General features: G+C 42.4%; 1 protein-coding gene across 4 annotated transcripts in view; it reads left to right on the forward strand.

The window, feature by feature from the left end:
• CPA6 (carboxypeptidase A6) overlaps positions 1-20,294 on the forward strand; it is a 366,630-nt gene that overhangs the window by 309,071 nt on the left and 37,265 nt on the right. Inside the window, exon 9 of one of the 4 annotated variants that reach the window (XM_063611542.1) lies at positions 9,428-10,788. The exons of the other annotated variants lie outside the window; for them this stretch is intronic. Within the exon in view, the coding sequence (XP_063467612.1) occupies positions 9,428-9,642 (215 nt within the window). The 3' untranslated portion in view covers positions 9,643-10,788. Of the gene's footprint in view, positions 1-9,427; positions 10,789-20,294 lie in introns of those variants that run through there. 4 annotated transcript variants of the gene reach the window in all.

Here is a 20,294-nt window from a genome sequence, read left to right on the forward strand (position 1 = left end):
ATATAGACTTCTGGGTCCTCAGCACAAAGGGAGTGATTGAAGCTTTGCAGGCAGATTGGATTGCCCAGGTACACGTGAACAGTGAACAGAGACTTGAGGCAGAACCTTGATCCTGTTTGTACCCTTTGTTCTAAACATTCTGTTTTGAAAATACATTATAAGGAAACAGAAAAAGATGCTGACCATAATGTCATTTATAGTAAGAAGAGTGACCCAAATTTTGAACAAGGCAATGTTTAAATAAATTAATATATATTCAGCTGGTAAAGTTTTAGGAAGCCACAAAAATTGATAAAAAGTTTATTTTAAGATAATAAAAGAATGTATATTATTGAGCCTAATGCTGGCAATGTAATTATTTTTTCACTGGTTTTAATTCTGTAAAATACATAATGATGAATCTATATGTATATGTGACAGATATGTGTGTATGATACATACACATTACTATAAACATAGGGAGTGAAAAGACTGAGGAAAAATATACTAAAATGCCAGAATTGGAGGACTAGTGTTGTTTTTCCTTCTTTCAAGTGTTTTCTCAACCACAGAGTCACATGGAAATTAACCAACTTGTTCTTGAATGATTTTTGGGTAAACAACAAAATTAACACAGAAATCACAAAATTCTTTAAAATAAATGAAAACAAGAACAGAACATACAAAATCTCTGGGATGCAGCAAAGGCAGTGTTAAGAGGAAAGTTTATAGTGCTAAATGCCTACCTTAAAAAGTTAGAAAGCCCAAATTAATGATCTAACATAACACCTACAGCAACTAGAAAAACAAGATAAAACTAACTTCAAAGCTATCAGACAAAATTAAAAATCTAAAATTAGAGCAGAATTCAATGAAATTGAGACCCAAAAATTGATACAAACAACAAACAAAACAAAAAATTGATTCCTTGATAGGATAAACCAGATCGATAGACTGCTAGCTAGATTAACAAACAAACAAACAAAAAAGATGATCCAAATAAGTACAATCAGAAACAACAGAAGTGACATTACAAGTGATCTCACAGAAATACAAAAGATCCTCAGAGACTATAATGAGCACCTCTCTGCACACAAACTAGAAAATCTAGAGGAAGTGGATAAAGTCCTAGAAATACACAATCTCCCAAGATTGAATCAGTAAGAAACTGGAACCCTGAACAGACCAATATGGAATTCCAAACTTGAAGCAGTAATTAAAAACCTACCAAACAAACAAACAAACAAAAAAAAACAAGCCTCAGACCAGATGAATCCGCAGCTACATTCTGCCAGAAGAAAAGCTGGTACCAATTCTACTGAAACTATTCCAAAAAATTAAGGAGGTAGGATTCCTCCCTAACTTACTCTATGAAGCCAGCATCACCCTGATACCAAATTCTGGCAGAGACACAATGAAAAAAGAAAACTACAGGCCAATATCTCTGATGAACATAGATGCAAAAATCCTTAACAAAATACTAGCAAACAAAACCTAACAGCACATTAAAAAGTTAATTCATCATCATCAAGTAGGCTTCATTCATGGGATGCCAGTTTGGTTCAACATATACAAATCAATAAATGTGATTCACCACATAAACAGAATTAAAACCATATGTGTATCTCAATAGACATGGGAAAAGCTTTTAATAAAATCCAGCATCCCCTCATGATAAAAATCCTCCAGAAACTAGCCATCTATGACAAACCCGGGGCCAACATCATACTGAATGGGAAAAACTAGAAGCATTCCCCCTGTGAACTGGAACAATACAGGAATGCCCGTCTCACCACTCCTGTTCAAGGTAGTACTGGAAGTGCTAGCCAGAGCAAGCAGGCGAGAGAGAAAGAAATAAAAGGCATCCAAATAGAAAAAGAAGTTAAACTAGCTCTCTTTGCATGTAATGTGATTCTATACCTAGAAAACTCTAAAGACTCTACCAAAAGCGTCCTGGAACTGATAAACGACTTCAGTTAAGTTTCAAGATAGAAAATTGATACCCAAAAGTCAGTAGCATTTCTATACACCAATTACATTCTAGCTGAGAGCCAAATCAAGCAATTCCATTTACAATAGACAAAATAAAATAAAACTACCAGAATACCTCAAGAAAGTGAAAGATCTCTGCAAGGAGAACTACAAAACACTGCTAAAAGAAATCTTACATGACACAAACAAATGGAAAAACATTCCATGCTCATGGATTCGAAAAATTAATAATATTAAAATGGCCATACTGCCCAAAGCAGTCTACAGATTCCATGATATTCCTATCAAACTACCAACATCATTTTTCACAGAATTAGAAAAAACTATTCTAAAATTCATATGGAACCCAAAAGGAGCCTGATTAGCCACAGCAATCCTAAGCAAAAAGAACAAAGCTGGAGCCTTCACATTACCTGACTTCAAACTATACTATGAGGCAACAGTAACCAAAACAGCATGGTACTGGTACAAAAACAGATGTATCAACCAATGGAACAAAATAGAGAACCCAGAATAAAGCCACACACCTACAGCCATCTGATCTTCAACAAAGGCGACAGAAATAAGCAATCGGGATAGGACTCCCTATTCAATAAATGGTGCTGAGGTAGCTGGCTGGCCATATGCAGAAGAATGAAACTGGACTTCTACCTGTCACCATATACAAAAATTAAGTTGGATTAAGTATTTAAATGTAAGACCTCAAACTATAAAAATTCTGGAAGACAACCTAGGAAACACCATTCTGGACATGGGCCGTGGGATAGAATTTGTGACTAAGTCCTCAAAAGCAATTGCAACAAAAACAAAAATTGACAATTGGGAGCTGATTAAAGAGCTTCTGCACAGCAAAAGAAACTATCAATACAGTAAAGAGATAATCTACAAAGTGGGAGAAAATATTCACAAACTATGTACCTGACAAAGGTCTAATATCTAGAATCTATAAGGAACTTAATTCGACAAGCAAAAACCAAATAACCTCATTTTAAAATGGGCAAAAGATATGAACAGACATTTCTACATTTCTCAAAAGAAGATATATAAGCAGCCAACATGAAAAAATGCTACACATCACTAATCATCAGAGAAATGCAAATCAAAACTACAAGATACGATCTCACACCAATCAAAATGGCTATTAAAAATAATAATAAAAATAACAGATGCTGGCAAGGCTGCAGTGTAAAAGGAATGCTAATACACTGGTGGTGGGAATGTAAATTAGTTCAGCCACTGTGGAAAGCAGTTTTGAGATTTCTCGAAGAACTTAGAACTAGCACTTGACCCAGCAATCCCATTATTGGATATAGATCCAAAAGAAAACAAATTGTTTTACCAAAAAGACACATGCACTCGCATGTTCATTGAAGCACTATTCACAATAACAAGGAATCAACCTAGATGCCCATCAACAGTGAACTGGATTTAAAAAATGTTGTACATATATGCCATGGAATATTACGCAGCCATAAAAAATGAAATCATGTCCTTTGTAGCAACATGGATTAGGTTGGAGGCCATTATCCTAAGCAAATTAATGCAGGAACAGAAACCCAAATACCACATGTTCTCACTTATAAGTGGGAGCTAAATGCCGGGTACTCAGAGACATAAAGATTGCAACAATAGAAATTGAAACCACTAGAGGTGGGAGGGAAGGAGAGGGACAAGAGTTAAAAAACTAACTGTTGGGTCCTTTGCTCACTATGTGGGGGGCAGTATCATTCATACCCCAAACCTCAGAATGATGCAACGTACTCAGGTAGCAAACCTGCACATGTGTCTCCAAATTTAAAATAAAAGTTGGGGAAAAAAGTTTTCTAAACTTAGTTTTAGAATTCTTCTTTTATTTTTATTTATTTATTTATTTATTTTGAGAGAGAGAGTGTTTCACTCTGTCACCCAGGCTGGAGTGCAGTGGCGCAATCTCGGCTCACTGCAACCTCTGCCTCCTGGGTTCAAGAAATCCTCCTGCCTCAGCCTCCCAAGAAGCTAGGATTACAAGCGTGCACCACCACACCTGGCTAATGTTTCTATTTTTAGTGGAGACAGAGTTTCACCATGTTGGCCAGGCTGGTCTCGAACTCCTGACCTCAAGTGATCCACCCGCCTCGACCTCCCAAAATGCTGGGATTACAGGCGTGAGCCACGCTGCCTGGCCAGAATTCTTCTTTAAAGAACAAATTTGCCTTTAATAGTATGTTTTCTGCATTTATTTTTCCCATACAACCTACAAGTGGTTAGCCAAATAACCAATTCAGCTGAATAATTCTTAAAAGATGCATATATTAAAATGAATCCCAGAGATAAATATAATTTAAATGTAAAATCTCGTTACCACTATGAGGCCTTAAGTTAGGTCATTTGACTATACCTCTCCAAGAATTTATCAAAAGTCAACAGAGCCACAGGAGTCATTCTACAAATATTTATTGAGCACCATCTATATGCAGGCACTCTGCTTGAATGCTACTTTGGAATGTTTCTTCAGGCAGTATTGAGATCAAGGAAACAGATTCTAATTTTCTTCACTGTATTTTTCTCTACCTATCTATATGCAAATGATACTTAAAAACACCTTTTCTTACAAGCTAACTTGGATGTATTGCTACTCATAATTTTCTGATACAGCACAGCTCTATGTGTTAAAAGAGAGAGAGACAAGAGAATTGGAAGGATGTGGGAAAACAGGCAATATCACACATTGCTTTTGAGTGTGAATGGGTCTTTGGCAATGTCCATCCAAAAAGAAATACATGTGCCTTTTGACTAATTAAGTGATTCTTTTAGGAATATATCCTACTACTATACTCACATATGTGGGAAATAATATATGTACAAGGATATTCATTGCAGTCCTCTGCATAATAGCAAGAGATTAGAAGCATTCCAAATGCTCAACAGAGGACTAGTTAAGTAAATTAGGCTCCAATTATATAGTAAAATACTATATTTAGCCAGAATGAGACTGCTATTTTATGCACTGACATGGAAAATCCCCAGGATCGCATACACACACACAGTTGAACAAAGCAAGGTAAGATCAATAGATGTAAAAAGAATACTGCTATTTGTGTAGAAAAGACTTTTTTTCACAGATGGATATAATAAAACTGGCTTTTTGCTTAAAAACACAGAATATCACTGGATTTATACCCAAAAAAGCAGTGAACATGGTTGCTTCTGGGGAAAAGAAATAGATGGCTAGACAGACGAAGGAGAAAGCAATCTGTGTGGCATCCCATGTATGTCCATTGGCCATTCAAAAAAATATTTTAAACAGTAAAAAGAAGTCAGTGTTCTTTAAAAAAAAAAAAAAAAACCTAAAAATTTTAACCAAAGCCTCTAGAATGCACAACCACTATTCAAAACACTTCTCCTTGCTTATTAGCTTTTGTTATTCAGCTTAATTTGTTTGTGTTAGTAAAACAGGGAGGAGGCTAAAAGAGGCCTCATGGGCCTATAAAGAAATCGTATTATGCTCCTTCCACCACCATTCCTCATGCCTCCACTCACTACCCCCACCAAATGGGAAAGGGGTGGGGAAGAGCAAAGTAGAGTTCCCGCTGAGTTATATTTAATCTAGTCTAATCGACACCAAGTCACTGCTTCCTGTGCCTGTGGCCTCTCCCATCTTCTCTCCTGGTACTTCCCTAGAGATGCTGACTGTGAAACAGATTGAAAGTGAACAGTTTTGCACTGATTCAAAACATTTCACAAAAATATATTCTTTTATTATATAGATAAACAGAACAAATATATCAGCAAAAACAATTTCTTTAATGTGATATATTTTATTATAATGCAATAAATTTGTTTTATTTTACTGGCATCTATTTAAAATGAGGTTTTGGCATGTCATTCTAGCCTGCATAATTCTGAGAGAAAGATTCCAGAATGGCCTTCCAGCAAATTCCACAATTAAGAAATAAGCTAGCACTAATTCATCTCATTCACTACTCCTAGATTGGGAATGTAGATTGGTAATAACAAAAGACAAAGTAATAATATGATTCAAAACTATTGATTCCCTTTCCTTATTATTCATTCATATTTGCTGGTATCTCTACCTTTATTTGCACATATTTTCAGGTTATGCCATAATGGTAGAAAACAGCATCATTGTTCAGGCTCTTATGCAATCTCTTACCTCTTATTATGACCTTATATTATAATAACTGACCTTAAAATGTAAAACACAAATGGAATTTTTATGTGATAGACTAAGAGGGACCTTGCTGTGGGGCAGATTGATTCATTCAATAAACATCTATTGATCCCCTGCTATGAGCAAAGCACAATGCTGGGCCAGTACGAATAATACTTGGTTCTTGTTCTTAGGAACTAATAGTCTAGTGAGGTTGACAAGCCAGCTGCATTTCAAGGCTGAGTATAAATGAAAGCCAAGAAATAGAGGCACCCAAGTCACGCGCCCAGAGGAAGGAGAAATTCTGACTGGGTGAGACTGGGAAAGCTGTAGACAAATGCCTTTTTTTCCCCCAAGACTTTACTTCTTTAGAGTAGTTTTTGGTTCACAGCAAAATTAAGAGGAAGCTATGGAGATTTTCTGTGTACCTACTGCCCCTACACATGCATAGCCTCCCCCATTGTCAACAGCCCCCAGCAGGATGGTGCATGTATTACAATGGATAAAAACCTATACTGACACATCATTACCCAAAGTTTATAGTTTACATTGGAATTCATGCGTGCAATGAATACTTTGGAATTGGACTGTATTACACTGGAATGTTGGAACATATGTAAACATAGTTTACACTGGAATTCATTCTATGGGTTTGGTCAAATGTGTAATGACAGGTATCCCTCAATATAGTATCTTACAGAGTATCTTCATTGCCCTAAAAACCTTCTGTGCTCTGCCTACTCATCCCTCCCTCCACCCAACCCCACAACAACCATGAATCCTTTTACTTCTCCCACGGTTTTGCCTTTTCCAGAATATCATCTAGTTGGAACCACAGTAGGTAACCTTTTTGGATTGGCTTCTTTCACTTAGTAACACACGTTTACATTTCCTCCATGTCTCTTTATTGCTCGATAGCTCATTCCTTTTTAGTGCTGAATAATACTCCATTCCCTGCATGTACCACAGTTCATTCATCTGTTCATCTACTAAAGGACATCGTGGTTGCTTCCAAATTTTGTCAATTATAAAGAAAGCTGTTGGCTGGGCATGGTGGCACACACCTATAATCCCAGCACTTTGGGAGGCCAAAGCAGGCAAATAGCTGGAGCCCAGGAGTTTGAGACCAGCCTGGACAATGTGGCAAAACCCCATCTCTACTAAAAATACAAAAATTACCCAGTCTTATAACCGGGTCTCACAGTAAATAAATAAATAGATAAAAATTTTAAAATAAAATAATTTTTTTAAAAAAGGAAAGCTGTTGTAAATGTCCATGTGTCCATGTGCATGCTTGTGTGGGTATAAGTTTTCAACTCCTTTAAATAAATTGCAAGGAGCATAATTGCTGGATCATATGGCAAGAGTACATTTAGTTTTGTATAAAATTGCCAAACTCTCTTTCAAAGTGGCTGCACAATTTTGTATTACCACAATCAATGAATGAAAGTTCCTGTTGCTCCACGTCTTCACCACCATTTGCTGTTGTCAGTGTTCTAGATTTTGACCACTCAAATTGGTGTGTAGTGGCATCTTGTTGTTTTAGTTGGAATTTCCCTGATGACATATGATGTGGGGCATCTTTTCATTTGCTTATTTGCATCTGTGTGCTTTCTTTGGTGATCTGTCTGTTAAGGTCTTTAGCCCATTTTTAAATTGTTTTATTACTGAGTTTTAAGAGCTCTTTGTATATTTTTGATACCAATGCTTTAAAAGATGTGTCTTTTGCAAATGTTCTCTCCCATTCTGTGGCCTGTCTTCTCCTTCTCTTGACATTGTCTTTCACAGAACACAAGTTTTTAATTTTAAAGTCCCACTTATCAATTATTTCTTTCATGGATTGTGCCTTTGGTGTGTTGTATTTTAAAAGTGATTGCTGGCCAGGCGCGGTGGCTCACTCCTGTAATCCCAGCACTTTGGGAGGCTGAGGCAGGTGGATCACCTGAGCTGAGGAGTTCAAGACCAGCAAGGCCAACACGGTGAAACTCCGTCTCTAGTAAAAATACAAAAAGTAACTGGGTGTGGTGGTGGGCACCTGTAATTCCAGCTACTCTGGGAGGGTGAGGCATGAGAATCTCTTGAACCCCGGAGGTGGAGGTTGCAGTGAGCCAAGATCGCACCACTATACTCCAACCTGGGCAACAGAGTGAGACTCCATCTCAAAAAAAAAAAAAAAAAAAAAAATTGATCGCCATAGCTAACACTGTCTAGATTTTCTCCTATATTATTTTCTATGAGTTTTAGAGTTTTTCTTTTTACATTTAGGTCTATGATCCATTTTGAGTTATTTTTGCGAAGGGTGTAGGCTCTGTATCTAGATTCACTTTTTTGTATGTGGATGTTCAGTTGTTCCAGCACCATTTGTAAAAAAGACTACCTTTGCTCCATTGTATTGCCTGACAAGTAGCTTTTGAGCTGACCCTTCCCGGCATGGAAGGATTTCAATAGGTTTCAAGAGAGGAAATGAACAGCCTGAGCTGAAGGAAGAACAGGAGCAAAGGCAAAGAGATGGGGAGGGAATGTCAGAGCAGGAATTGGCAAGTGAGGGATGGGGCTGTGGCTGTTTGTGGGGTCTACAGAAGAGAACATGAGCCTAGAAATGTTCGATCAGTAGGGGCTTAGACACCATGCTGAGGAACTGACACTGATGTTGCCCACAAGGAGCCAATGAGCATTTTTTTTTTCTGGGGTTGGGGGAATAACGTGATCTATTTTGGTTATAGAGAAGTGTTCTGATAGCAAGATGAAGGATGGATTAAACTGTGAGGGGAACCAGTTTAGAGGCCACGGTGCTATCCAGGTGAGAGGTGATGAAACCAGGATAGAGGCAGAGAGGATGGAAAGAAGAAGGCACTGGAAAGGTAGAATGATGGAACCCAGTGACTGACTGGAGGAAAGAGGAAGGGATCAGATTGCTGTGGAGCTGAAGACTCCAAGATCTTCAGCCAAAAAAATAAGTCCCCCTTATACCCAGTTAAAGGGCTTTGACCAAAAACCAAAGAATATTAATAGAGAGGAAAAAAATGAGAATTTTGGAGGGCATCCTCTAGTCTGAATCACATTAATAAATTCATTAATTTACTTAATAAATTTTTAAGAGCAGTATGCTAGGCACAGGAGATACAAACATGAAAAGCACATAATTCCTGCCCTCAAGATTGACAGCTTAGTAAAAATGTTACGCTGTGCTAAATGCTGTGTAGGGGTAAACAAAAGGTGCTTGTGAAAGCTTATTTGTGCCCCATTGCTGCTGTAACAAATTACAAACTTGGTGACCTAAAACATGTCAAATGTGTTCTTTTACAGTTCTGGAGGCCAAAGTCCAAAGTGGGTTTTGCCAGGCCGAAGGCGTGGCAAGGCCACACTCCCTCAGGCAGCTCTTGGGAGAATCTGTTTCCTTCCCTTTTCCAGCTCCTAGAGGCCGCTATATTCCTTGCCCTGAGAGCTCTCCCTCCACAGTCAAAGCCTGTGGCATGCCATCTTGTCTCTCTGAATCTGTCCCCTCTTCTGCTGTCTCATAGCCTTCTCTTCTGCCATCTCATAGCCTTCTCTTCTGCCGGTATTCAAATCTCCCTCTTACAAGGGCACTTGTAATTACATATAGGACCTATTCAGATAATCCAGAATAATCTCATCTCAAGATCCCTAAAGTATCACATCTACAGAGGCCCTTTTCCATATAAGATAACATTCACAGTCTCCATGGATTAGGACCTGGTGATTTTGGGGGGCCATTATTTCACCTATCACATGGGATATAGAGCAAAGTCCCTTCATCTAGCCCCTTTATCTTGAAGGCTGTGGTGAGCCATTATAAAGTTTAAGCAGAGGAATTACATGGTCAGATTTGCATTTTAGCAAAATTAACTTGGGACTTCTGAAGATATAGACTGAAGAAGAGCCTGGGGTCACGGGACCCCTACAATAATTCAGAAAAGGTTTGACTGCTTATAGGAGTTAGGTTGAGTGTATTGAAGGGAAATTGAGACAATGTACCAACTGCTCTTTGCAAATTGTTGGATGCAGTAGATGATTTCTGGTTTGGGCAATCGGGTGCCATACACCACAATTTGTAACAAAAGAGAAGCCAATCTGAGAGGGATTGGGAGACCTTGAGCAGGGAAGAAAGTTTTATCCAAGGAAAACTGCATTATGAGAAGTAAACATTTGCTAACTACATTTTAGAATGCAATCCATCTTCAGAGACTGCCTCTAAGAACAAAACCAGAAAGCAATTAAGTTACACAACTGTTATTACTAAATTTTGTCCTCAGATCTTTAGGATAGAATCTAAGTATGCCGAGGAAAAGTAATATGTAATTACATTAAAATTTTTGTTTCACCTGGACTGGAACCATAAACTATCAATGCTGTAAAGAATCTTAGGGCTGAGCACAGTCATAGTGGCTCATGCTTATAATCCTAGCACTTTGGGAAGCTGAGGCAAGAGGATCACCTGAGGCCAGGAGGTCAAGAGCAACTCAGATAATATGGCAAGACCCCATCTTTACAAAAAATTCCGAAACTAGCTGAGCATTCTAGTGCATGCCTATAGCCCCAGCTGCTCAAGAGACTGAGGTGGGAAGATCACCTAAGCCCAGGAGTTGGTGTCTGCAGATTACACCACTGCACTCCAGCCCGGGCAACAAAATGAGACCCTATCTTTTAAAAAACAAAAAAAAAAACAAAAAACAGTCTTGGCAATCATTTTCTTTCTTTTTTTTGCTTTTGTAGAGAAGGGGCCTCACTATGTTTTCCAGGCCGGTCTCAAACTCCTGGCCTCCTTAGCACTCATTTTCTAATCCAGCAATTTTCGACTTTTTTTTTTCTATGCTACACACCCTATTGATGATGAAAGCATAGTCCTGTGGTCAATTCCAAGCACACCCATACTAATTTCACCTTTTTTATCTTCTTCTTTGCAAAAGTATATTAGAGTAAAGTAACAGTTATTTATCAGGATAACCAAACCCATTTTTTTAGTTAAGTAATGTTACAACATGTAACAAACTACTGTGAGACATCCCCCACTACTGATAGCAACACATTTTTCCAACACCACAGTGACAACCACGGATTTGGTTCTCAAGTCCACCCAGGACAAATGCAGCCAGAGCAGTGGAATGCCTGTCACTGAGCTGATTGGTGATGCAGTTGTAACTGGAGCACAGCCTCATGATTTTTAGCCCATTGCAGCTTCTGGTACCCCTCCATTCTTCATTTCTCCTCTAAAGCCTAGTTTACATCTTATTTTATCATCCAGAAAAGCTAGGGTTCACAGAATCAACAAAACCTTTTCTTTGTTGTCCTGTATTTTTTAAGTAAAATCATGTTTTTTTGAGATCCCTCCATCTTGAGCTCCATTGAGTCTCTTCTTTGCCATTGTAGTTACCCCAGGGCTCCTAATCTTCCCTGCTCTCTCCCCTCCTCTGTGCTCTGTGCACTTAGAGTCTGCGCTGCACACTTTACGACTATATCCCGCATTGTCTTGTTCTCTGATTTTCTCGTGTGTGCATGTCTTGTCTCCTTTCTAGATTTATGAGGTCCTTGTAGAGTTTTACATCTCAATACTCAAAAACTAAAAAGGCGATGTATGGTATGGAAGTTAAATCGCTGAAGTGTTCAGAACAGAGATGTATGCTGTTTCATTAGACAAGACTAAAATCTCCTCTCCGCTCTGCACTGCAGAGATCTGTTATATATTCTGCAGTTGTTCTGCATGTGAAGATGAGAAAGAGAATTTTGTCTCTTTCAGAAACAATATATTGGTTTCCATAAACTAAGGGAAAACTAATAACTTTTACATTCTCATACTCCTAAAACATTAAGAATGATGGGTTTGATGCTGCTTGCTCCTTTCCCCTAGAAGAAGTCTATTTTATCACATTTTTGTTGTTTTTTGCTTGTTCCCTTGAAATTCTATGTCTTGATGCTTTAGCCTTCTGCTATCTTGATCTTTCATAGTACTGCAGACATTTTCTCATCAGAATCTACATAACTAAGGCCAGATCTGGACAGTACTCTTAAAATAATGTATCCATCCAACAGAGCTACATAAAATCCAGAAGGGATTTAGTATTCAACAGTATTTGTGAGCTGTTTCTTTGCATTTTAGTAAAACCTAGATAGTACCCCAAAAAGGCTATAAATAAAAATAGATGGTTTTAGTGATCTTCTTTCCACCCGAATTAATTTATTTGCATGTTAGAGACACAGCCATTCAGGATTCTGATTTTATTTTGTAAAGACAGGGTTGGTATAGAAGATGAGTAAGGCAACATTTCAGAAATAAACACTGGCAAAAAGAATTTTGGATGTGATAGCCCATTCTGCTGCTGAATCAATGCTTAATCTGCAGTAAATAACACTGGCAGGATGCCAATCCATAAAATCAACCATAAAATGCTGTAGAATATACCAGTGTCTAATGTGCTTCTCAGGCAAACAGCATCGACTCAAGGCACAGTCCTTCTGAATATTACAAGTTTAGCTCATGTATAATAATGAAATAAAATGCTTTCTCATTTTATTATGTCTCTAATATTAGTCAAATGCTAGGCCCAATCAAGTAGAGAAATGGGTATATATACAATTTTAATGCAGGATACTAAGTTTTTGACAAACGCAGTTAAAGGGCATTATAGTCCTTCCTTCCTTCCTTCCTTCCTTCCTTCCTTCCTTCCTTCCTTCCTTCCTTCCTTCCTTTCTCTCTCTCTCTCTCTCTCTCTTTCTCTCTCTCTTTCTTTCTTTCTTTTCTTTCTTTCTTTCCCTCTCTGGCCCAGGCTACAATCTACTCGGCTTGCTGCTGCCTGGGACTGCCGGCACGCGCCACCGCTGCCTGCCTTTTCTCCTTTGGATGCAGGCACGCGTTCGCCATCTTGGCCACGCTGGTCGCCAGCTCCTGACGCCGAGTGCTCTGCCCGCCTCAGCCTCCCGAGGTACTGGGACTACAGACGGAGTCTCGCTCACCCAGTGCTCGGTGTTGCCCGGGCTGGAGTGCGGTGGCGTGGTCTGGCCTCGCGGCAGCCTCTACCCCCCGGCCGCCTGCCTTGGCCTGCTAGGGTGCTGGGATTGCAGCCCCTGCCCGGCCGCCGCCCCATCTGGAAGGTGGGGAGCGCCTCTGCCCGGCCGCCCCGTCTGGGAGGTGGGGAGCGCCTCTGCCCGGCCACCCCGTCTGGGAGGTGGGGAGCGCCTCTGCCCGGCCGCCCCGTCTGGGAGGTGGGGAGCGCCTCTGCCCGGCCGCCCCGTCTGGGAGGTGAGGAGCGCCTCTGCCCGGCCACCCACCGTCTGGGAAGTGAGGAGCGCCCCTGCCCGGCCACCCACCGTCTGGGAAGTGAGGAGCGCCCCTGCCCGGCCACCCACCGTCTGGGAAGTGAGGAGCGCCCCTGCCCGGCCACCCACCGTCTGGGAAGTGAGGAGCGCCTCTGCCCGGCCGCCCCGTCCGGGAAGTGAGGAGCGCCTCTGCCCGGCCACCCACCGTCTGGGAAGTGAGGAGCGCCTCTGCCCGGCCACCCACCGTCTGGGAAGTGAGGAGCGCCTCTGCCCGGCCGCCCCGTCTGGGAAGTGAGGAGCGCCTCTGCCCGGCCACCCATCGTCTGGGAAGTGAGGAGCGCCTCTGCCCGGCCTCCCATCGTCTGGGAGGAGAGGAGTGCCTCTGCCCGGCCGCCCCGTCCGGGAGGAAGTGAGGAGTGCCTCTGCCTGGCCGCCCCGTCCGGGAAGAAGTGAGGAGCGCCTCTGCCCGGCCGCCCTGCCCGGGAAGAAGTGAGGAGCGCCTCTGCCCGGCCGCCCCCGTCCGGGAAGAAGTGAGGAGCGCCTCTGCCCGGCCGCCCTGTCTGGGAAGCGAGGAGCGCCTCTGCCCGGCCACCCACCGTCTGGGAAGCGAGGAGCGCCTCTGCCCGGCCGCCCCGTCTGGGAAGCGAGGAGCGCCTCTGCCCGGCCACCCACCGTCTGGGAAGCGAGGAGCGCCTCTGCCCGGCTACCCACCGTCTGGGAAGTGAGGAGCGCCTCTGCCCGGCCACCCACCGTCTGGGAAGTGAGGAGCGCCTCTGCCCGGCCACCCACCGTCTGGGAAGTGAGGAGCGCCTCTGCCCGGCCACCCACCGTCTGGGAAGTGAGGAGCGCCTCTGCCCGGCCGCCCCATCTGGGAAGTGAGGAGCGCCTCTGCCCGGCCGCCCCGTCCGGGAAGAAGTGAGGAGCGCCTCTGCCCGGCCGCCCCGTCGGGAAGAAGTGAGGAGCGCCTCTGCCTGGCCGCCCCGTCCGGGAAGAAGTGAGGAGCGCCTCTGCCCGGCCGCCCCGTCTGGGAGGTGAGGAGCGCCTCTGCCCGGCCACCCATCGTCTGGGAGGTGAGGAGCGCCTCTGCCCGGCCACCCATCGTCTGGGAGGTGAGGAGCGCCTCTGCCCGGCCACCCATCGTCTGGAAAGTGAGGAGCGCCTCTGCCCGGCCACCCATCGTCTGGGAGGTGAGGAGCGCCTCTGCCCGGCCACCCATCGTCTGGGAGGTGAGGAGCGCCTCTGCCCGGCCGCCCATCGTCTGGGAAGTGAGGAGCGCCTCTGCCCGGCCACCCATCGTCTGGGAAGTGGGGAGCGCCTCTGCCCGACCACCCATCGTCTGGGAAGTGAGGAGCGCCTCTGCCCGGCCACCTATCGTCTGGGAAGAAGTGAGGAGCGTCTCTGCCTGGCTGCCCCGTCTGGGAAGTGAGGAGCCCCTCTGCCCGGCCGCCCCGTGTCTGGGTAGAAGTGAGGAGCTCCTCTGCCTGGCCGCTCCGTCTGGGAGGTCTACCACGGAGGCCAGAAGCAATGTGGGGGCTGGACGTGGTGGCTCACGCCTGTGGTCCCGGCACTCTGGGGGGCGAGGCGGGTTGATCACTTCGGGCTAGGAGTTCGAGACCAGTCTGGCCAACTTGGCGAAACATGAAGAATACAACAGACAAACCAACCAACCAACTCAATGACAACAAAACAGGTCTACCCTGGAGTCATACTCTAATTTTTTCTATTTTCCTCCCTTTCTGATCCTTTATCCCACTTTCTTTTTCTTCCTCTTCCTTCTCCCTCTTCTTTGTCAAATAGAGGATTGAGTTATTATCACTGATCCATATAAAGTCCCTCTCTCATTTATTTTAACTCCCACCCCCATTTCTATTCCCCGACTTCCCATGTGCAACCTTCCTAATATGTTTGATACGCATCTTTTTGTTTGTATGTATTTTTAGAAAATGTTTATTGTTTTTGTATGCAAAAAAAATTAATAATAAAAAAAAGAAAGATGCAAAAAAAAAAAAAGAGAAAATTAAAAAAAAAAAAAAAAAAAAAAGGGGGCATTATAAGCACATATAGGAGAAGCACCTAACCCAGCCTCGGGGTGTTAGAGAAGACACCAAATCTATTTTGTTGGTCCTCTTGTTTTCCCTACACTCTTAATGTTGGAATGTCCAGGGTTCAGCCTTTGTCTTTTTCTCTTCTCTGTCTACATTCATTCCCTTAGACATGTCATCATTCTCTACTGTGTGCCTATGACCCCCAAATCTCCAGATGTAAAACTCTCTCCCAAGCTCCATATATAATATCTATTAGCATCTTCACTGGGGGTATCTAATAGACATCTCAACTCAAAATATCCAGAAATGAACTCCTGACCTTCACTCTGCCAAATTGGCTCTTCCTGTAGCCATTCTCAGCTCAGTTGATGGCAACTCCATCGTTCCAGTTGCTCAGGCCTTAAACCCATGGATCAATCTTGAAAAAGCCAAACACTGCTCTTTATCTTACACCATACATCCAACCAATTATGAAATCACTTTGGTTTTACCTTAAGAATTGCTCCAGATTCCAACCCTTTCTGACCACTTCTGTTACTATCATCCCAGTCTAAGTTACCATCATCTCTCATGTGGGTTACTGCAGGAGCCTTCTAACTACTCTCACAGCTGCTACCCTTGCCCCCTGCCACCCACACAGGCACACAAACACATACTCTCTATCCTCAGCCACCGTGAACCTTTTAAAATATAAGTCAGGTGATGTTAACTGCTGAAAATGCTGCAGCAGCTCCCCATTTTACTTGCCTAAGGGACTTAATATAGCCTATAAACTTCACATAATCTGGTCCCCCATTGATTGATCTCATCTATTTCTATCCTCATTCCCCACTTGGCTCCAGCCACACTGGCCTCAGGGTCTTTGCACTGGCTGTTCCCTCTGCTTAAAACTCCTGGATGCCATAGCCAACTCCTTGAGTTCTACAAGTCTGCTCAAAAGGCAGCATCTGGGAACAACGTCGTCACCATCTCTATCATTGCAACCCAACTCCCCAGTACTCCTAATCTTTCTCACACTGTTCTTTTTCTCGTTTCCATGGCACTTTTATCCTACACAGTAGAATTCTCGCTTTCACTGTGTCTAGTGTCTATTGTCTCACCACCACCACTGGAATGGAAGCTCTCTACAAGGCAAAAACCTTTGGTTCATGATGTATCCCAGTGCGTGAGGCATGGTGTGTGCATAGTAAAGACGTGTTGAATACATGAAAGTATCTACATGTAAGTAATAGTTGAGGCTGCCATGTTCAATGAAGAGAGCGACCACTGAAGAACATGGCTAAGAGCAGAACAATTGGATTCCCCTTCATTTAATGGACTAATAGAAGAAGAAAACCCCATAAAGGGGGTTGGGAAGGAAAGAACAGAGAGACTGGAAGAAAAGTTTGAGGGAACAGTGTGTTAAAAGCCAAGGGAGGAGAATATTTCAAGTAGGAGGTCAAGTCCTATGAAAAGCCAGGTAAAATAAGTCCTCTGGCCCTCTGGAAGTCATTGCCCTGTTTCCCTGCTCCACATCCCAGCCTGTCCCTTTTGTGGCCCTGCCCATCTTTCACACACTTCTGCTCTCCCTGCGTGTTCCTTAAAACCTTCCTGTAAATGACCCTCTCCAATTGCACATCTCCCTCCATTGATTCTTTGGAGGAAAGCTCATCGCACACAATTACAGTTTTTATACATTCTGGGAGGAAATTTAACGGTACCATTTTTCTCTATGAAAATGCTTAGTCATGAAGTTATCACTCCGTATTTTGTTGATAATAAGCATTGATTTGTGCCCATATACACAAACAACTTGGGACTTATTGCCCATATACAAAGATTGTTTAAGTATCTCATTTCCTTTTGGAAACATTTTTTAAAGTACCTACAACTTAGGAAAAACTCAGCGTTTCAGATTTTAGGTTATTCAAGAAATATTTAGGTGATGATAATATTCTCATGGACCAACAGGCTTATCTGAAAATATTTTGTGGTGGTGGTGGTGGTGATATCCCTGGTGAGTCCTCAGCCTTCCATAAAGATGAACTGGAGTTTAGTTGTCTAATCAAAGCCTAAATGTTAATTACATAGTCTAAGGCAGCAGTCTCCAACCTTTGTGGCACCAGGAACCAGTTTCATGGAAGACAATTTTTCCACAGACCAGAGAGTGGGGAGGCGATGGTTTCAGGATGATTCAAGAACATTACATTTATTGTATACTTTATTTATATTATTACTACATTGTGATATATAATGAAAGAATTATACAACTCACCATAATGTAGAGTCAGTGGGAGCCCTGAGCTTGTTTCCTGAAACTAGACAGTCCTATCTGGGGGTGATGGGAGACAGGACAGATCATCAGGCATTAGATTCTCATAAAAAGCACACAATCTAGATCCCCTGCATGCACAGTTCACAATAAGGTTCTCACTCCTATGAGAATCTAATGTTGCCACTGATCTGACAGGAGGCAGAGCTCACCTAGTAATGTGGGCAATGGGAAGCAGCTATAAATACAGATGAAGCTTTGCTTGCTCACATGCCACTCACCTTCTTCTGTGTGGCCCAGTTCCTAATAAGCCATGGACTGGTACCAGTTCATGGCCCAGGGGTTAGGGACCCCTGGTCTAAGGTACAAGCACCTTCCCTGAGCAGGGTCAGCTCCACTTATTCATTTAACTAACATTTAAAGGGTAGTGAGGGTATCTGTTTTGCTAAGTCGTAGGAAACTGTAGTCCATGACCTCTGTCCTCAAGGAGCTCACCCTCTAAAGGAGAGGAGAGTCTATATAAATAAATAGCTTCAGTGCAACATAAGTGCTATCACTTTTACAGCCTTCTGCAGCCAGACACAGCTACTTCTAAGATTAGTCTATATTCTCTACTCTGCCACTCTTTGCACATCATGTTGGGTCTGTACTGCACCACCTGAGCTAGTATGGGATGTTATAAAGACCCCAAGCTTACCTAGAGAAAGTTGGCGTTGGTTGGATCTAGCGAGGATTCTATGGATAAAGCAAGTAGCCTCGGGTCAAGAGGAGTGCTCCACTTTGGCTATACAGCAAATAGATACAAGGCAAGATTGTCACCACTCACGTCTTCACCTGTAGCCTGATTGCCTTCCACTCCAGAAAGGAACAATAGCACTGGTCCTGTTTTCAGTACAAAGTAGTTACCCTTTTTCTTACTCAATCTTGAAGGAGAAAATCAATGTTTGGTTTTTCTCTCCTTAAAAAGGATAAAAGATAGCAATTCCTACCCTTTGTTCACTGACATAAGTCTCTACACTTCAGGAGTGGCTTAGAAATAGTTAAAAATCTACAGAGAGGATGGAAATTAGATTACTGCATCTTTGTCTTCTTCTTTGAACTTTGAACAAAGCAAGTAATTTATCTTTAGTAACTTAGAATGTTTAGTTATCTACGAGAGGGTCTGATTTTCTAAGGAAACATCAATAGAGAGCCATTACTTGTTATTCCAAATATGAAGTAAGCATATTACCGATAAGTAAAGTTATCAGGAATTTTTGTAACTCTCAAAACACTATGTTTATTTAGTACATTGACCATAAAAATTTATTGAATGGGTTATATTTTTGTTTTGATATCACATAAGCCTCCAAAATGAAGTTTAAAGAGATGGCTTGGGTGGCCAGACCTGGTGGCTCATGCCTGTAATCCCAGCACTTTGGGAGGCTGAGGTGGGTGGATCACCTGAGGTCAGGAGTTCGAGACTAGCCTGTCCAATGTGGCGAAACCCTGTCTCTACTAAAAATACAAAAATTATCCGGCTGTGGTGGTGTGCACCTGTAATCCCAACTACTAGGGAGGCTGAGGCATGAGAATCACTTGAACCCGGGAGGTAGAGGTTGCAGTGAGCTGAGATGGTGCCACTGCACTCCATCCAGCCTGGGGGATAGAGCAAGACTCTGTCTCCAAAAAAAAAAAAAAGAGATGGCTTGGGTGACTGATTCCCCAGATTGCATTTGATGGAGGTGGAGGTGGAGGACAGGAAGGCAGAACATGAGAGGAACATTGATGGCATCGTGAAGTGGCTTCTACCTCACCGTTCTGAGAAGACCATCTGAAAAACGGCTGTCTATCCACAATAATGACAACAGCAACAACAATCAAGAATCTGAACAAATGGAACGGCATATAACTGTCCTTGGATAGGACGACTCAATGTAATAAAATCCTCCCCAAATCAGTACAAATTGAATGCAATTCCAATTAGAATCTCAATGAAGGTTTTTCTAATTTTGTATTCTGCTTTTAGGAATTGGATAAAATGATCATAAAGTTTATATGGAAAAATAAGTAGACAAAAAAGCTGATAAAACTGTAAAAAGAGTAGCGAAGGAACTGTCTCTTGCCTGTATCAGAGCATACTTTGATGCTGCTATAGATTGTTAGGGTAACAACATGAGAATAGACACATAGAACAGCAGAACAGAACAGAGAGTCCAAGAATTGATCCACACATGCATTACACTTTTGTTTTGCTTTTTTGAGACAGTCTCCCTGTGTCACCCAGGCTGGAGTGCAGTGGCATGATCTTGGCTCATTGCAACCTCTGACTCCCTGTTTCAAGCAATTCTCATGCCTCAGCCTCTTGAATTGCTGGTATTACAAGCATGCACCACCACACCTGGCTAATTTTTGTATTTGTAGTAGAGATGGAGTTTTACCTTGCTGGCCAGGCTGGTCTCGAATTCCTGGCCTCAAGTGATCCTCCCTCCTCAGCCTCCCAAAGTGCTGGGATTACAGGCATGAGCCACCATCCCTGGCTGCATTACACTTTAATATACAACCAAAGTAATGTTTTAATTTGGTAGGAAAATGACAGGATATTTAATAAATGATGCTGACAGAA

This window comes from Symphalangus syndactylus, chromosome 11, assembly GCF_028878055.3.
Source record: "Symphalangus syndactylus isolate Jambi chromosome 11, NHGRI_mSymSyn1-v2.1_pri, whole genome shotgun sequence".
Classification (NCBI taxonomy): domain Eukaryota; kingdom Metazoa; phylum Chordata; class Mammalia; order Primates; family Hylobatidae; genus Symphalangus; species Symphalangus syndactylus.